The sequence below is a fragment of the Austrofundulus limnaeus genome, unplaced genomic scaffold, assembly GCF_001266775.1.
Source record: "Austrofundulus limnaeus strain Quisiro unplaced genomic scaffold, Austrofundulus_limnaeus-1.0 Scaffold836, whole genome shotgun sequence".
NCBI lineage: Eukaryota > Metazoa > Chordata > Actinopteri > Cyprinodontiformes > Rivulidae > Austrofundulus > Austrofundulus limnaeus.
Genome location: NW_013953238.1, coordinates 224,118 through 226,821, shown reverse-complemented (window position 1 = coordinate 226,821; position 2,704 = coordinate 224,118). Strand labels below are relative to the sequence as shown.

At 41.4% G+C, this 2,704-nt stretch overlaps 1 protein-coding gene across 2 annotated transcripts in view; it reads right to left on the bottom strand.

Annotated features, from left to right (window-relative positions):
- Window positions 1–249: 249 nt before the first annotated feature.
- rab21 (RAB21, member RAS oncogene family) overlaps window positions 250–2,704 on the bottom strand; it is a gene marked incomplete at its 3' end in the record, with an annotated part of 5,675 nt that continues 3,220 nt past the window's right edge. For both annotated transcript variants that reach the window (XM_014028998.1, XM_014028997.1), the window contains 5 exon segments: window positions 250–338; window positions 438–492; window positions 731–794; window positions 1,622–1,729; window positions 1,799–1,858. In XM_014028998.1, coding sequence (XP_013884452.1) covers window positions 250–338; window positions 438–492; window positions 731–794; window positions 1,622–1,729; window positions 1,799–1,858 — 376 coding nt within the window.

The window sequence follows — 2,704 nt, the reverse complement described above, 5'->3', positions numbered from 1 at the left end:
TCACAGGTCAAAGGTCAGAGGTCTGTGTTCAAAGGTCAGAGATCAGAGGTCAAAGGTTAGAGGTCAAAGGTCAGACATCAGAGGTCAGACATCAAAGGTCAGAGGTCACAGGTCAGATGTCAAAGATCACAGGTCAAAGGTCAGAGGTCACAGGTCAGATGTCAAAGATCACAGGTCAAAGGTCAGAGGTCATGATTAAACTACAGGATGAAGTGAAGCTTTAACAACAACTCCTCAGTTTGTTCTTACGTTTACACAGATCCAGGAACAGCTCCTCGATGCCTTTATTTAACTTGGCTGATGAGTGGTAGTGTTTGGCTCCCACCGACTCCGCGTAGCTGCACACAAACACACAAACACACAAACACACAGGTCAGAGGTCAGAGGTCAGAGGCAGCAGGAAGCATGGAACCAGCAGCTCTGACTGGTCTCCTCACCTCTCAGCGTCCTCCACTGAGACGTGTCTGTCTTTGTCCAAATCTATTTTATTACCTGGAGGGACACAAACAGAGACGCCRATCAAACCTTTAACCAGACAGGAAGTTAAAATGTCTCCTCAGCTAACCACTTCCTGCTGGGRAGGATCAGATTTGACTCAAACACAAAATAAATCCAGTCCAACCCTGCTGACAACACACAACAACAAACAATAAACAACAACTCTGACTCTGTCACTGATGAAGGAAAATTAATCAACAGAAGAAGAATGACTGACTCAGTAAAAACTCACCAACTATACATAAACAGATGTCATTTCCCAACATTTTCCTCAACTCTTTGACCCAATTCTTCACCTGAAACGAGACAAAAATTAACTGGTGTCTGAAAAACTGGAAATTAAACGAGCAGGTTTTAATTTAAAACAACAGCCTGAGCAGAAAAACAAACTGAWCTGATCTCCTGCTTCAAGAAGTTCAACAAATAAAACTCTGTTTTTCTAAAATAAAGCTTACGTCAGTGTATTTTATTCAGGGTATAAAAAGTAAAAACTGAGATGACTCAAAGTGTCCACCAGAGGGCGCTCCGACATTCAACCATGACTCAGAGCATTTAGCCCCGCCCCCTCAGCTAAATAAAATAAATAAACCTCCACTTTTACCTGAATTAGTTGATGTAAACAACAACAAACTAGTTTCAGTGYTGTTTTGTCTCCATGTTGGACTGGAGCTTTTTAAATAAACAAACAGGAAGTGAACTTTGTTATAAAAACAGATTAGATTTAAAAAACAAAGATTAATTTACAAGAGTTTAAAATCAGAGTTAATATCTGTTTATTTTCACTGGATTATATTTACATCATATTTAAAAGAAGGAAAAAGCACAAACAGGTAATACTGAGGGATGATGTCATCGTTTCACTTTGTGATTTTTCTTTTTTTTTTATTCTAATGTTACTTTTATGTTTCCTGCTCCTCGGTGCATCGATAAAATCAGGAGCTTTTCACAAATATTGATTCTGAAATGCGGGTCTGCACTAAACGTAAACAAAACATTCAGCTGATATAAACCAGGTGGAACCCTGCAGCCGACCAACGCTAGGCTAACTGTACTCTGGGGAACAAGCTGTGGCTCCTGGGCCCCGTGTGGCCCTCTGCAGCCGCTGTGTTGGTCGACACGTTACCTTCTGGAAGGAGTCTTCGTCCGTCACGTCGTAGACCAGCACGGCTCCGTTGGAGTCTCTGTAGTAGATGGGACCTAAGGCGTGGAAACGCTCCTGACCCGCCGTGTCCTGCACACAGGAGGTCAAAGGTCACGGCTGCAGCCCCAGGCTGCAGGAAGCTAACGGAGCCAGACTCACCCAGATGGCCAGGTTGACCCGTTTCCCTGTGATGTTCAGCTTCTTTGTGAGGAAGGACGCCTGCGGAGGACAAGGAGCTCTTTAACAAGCATCAATCAGCTGTTTCATGTTCTGATCCGAAAACACTTCATGTGAGGAGAAACGATCGGACTCAGGCGAGAGACGCCGTCACACGATCAGATCAAACTCTCCTCGGAGAGAAACGCTCTGCTGAAGAAAGCTGCGCTCAGTCCAACGTTCATTTAAGGTTTTATTTCAGAAAACAGAAAAACAAACTGAAAAAGATAAGCTAAGCTAAGCTAAGCTAAGCTAAGCTAAGGACCCACTTGTTCACACAGTCTTATGTTTCTTTTTTCCTCTTATAGTTTCATTGTTTGGTGTTTTGTCTGTTTTCTTATAAACTTTTATTTTGCTTTTATCTTCTTGTAATTGTTTAAAGTGTCTGTGACAGGCCTGTGCATCGAATACAAAAAGTCAAAGAAAACACTTTTATATAAGAAACATTACATAAAAAGTGATTTTACGCATCTTGTCACATAAATGGCCTTAGTTTGTTTTGAGCTCGGCTGAGTCAAAGTGAAACAGGAAGTGACATCAAAGGGGAACTCTTGAAGAGAACTCTAACCTGTGTTTGAACTCTGACTCTTCATCTCTCTGACAGAAACTGTAAATAACGTAAAGAAACATCAGATTCTTCTCTACAGTTTGTGTCGTTGGTTATTTTATCAACGCTCTGCTCCGTGCAGACCTCTGACATCACTTCCTGTTTCGTCACAAGCAAATATCTCAACAGCTGTTCACCTCAGCGACGTGAAATTAGTTTTACAAAATGTTGTTAAAGTTACGTTTCAGAAAATACCTTTATATTTATTTTAAATGTTTTATGTCACAGGCACTTTAAAACTC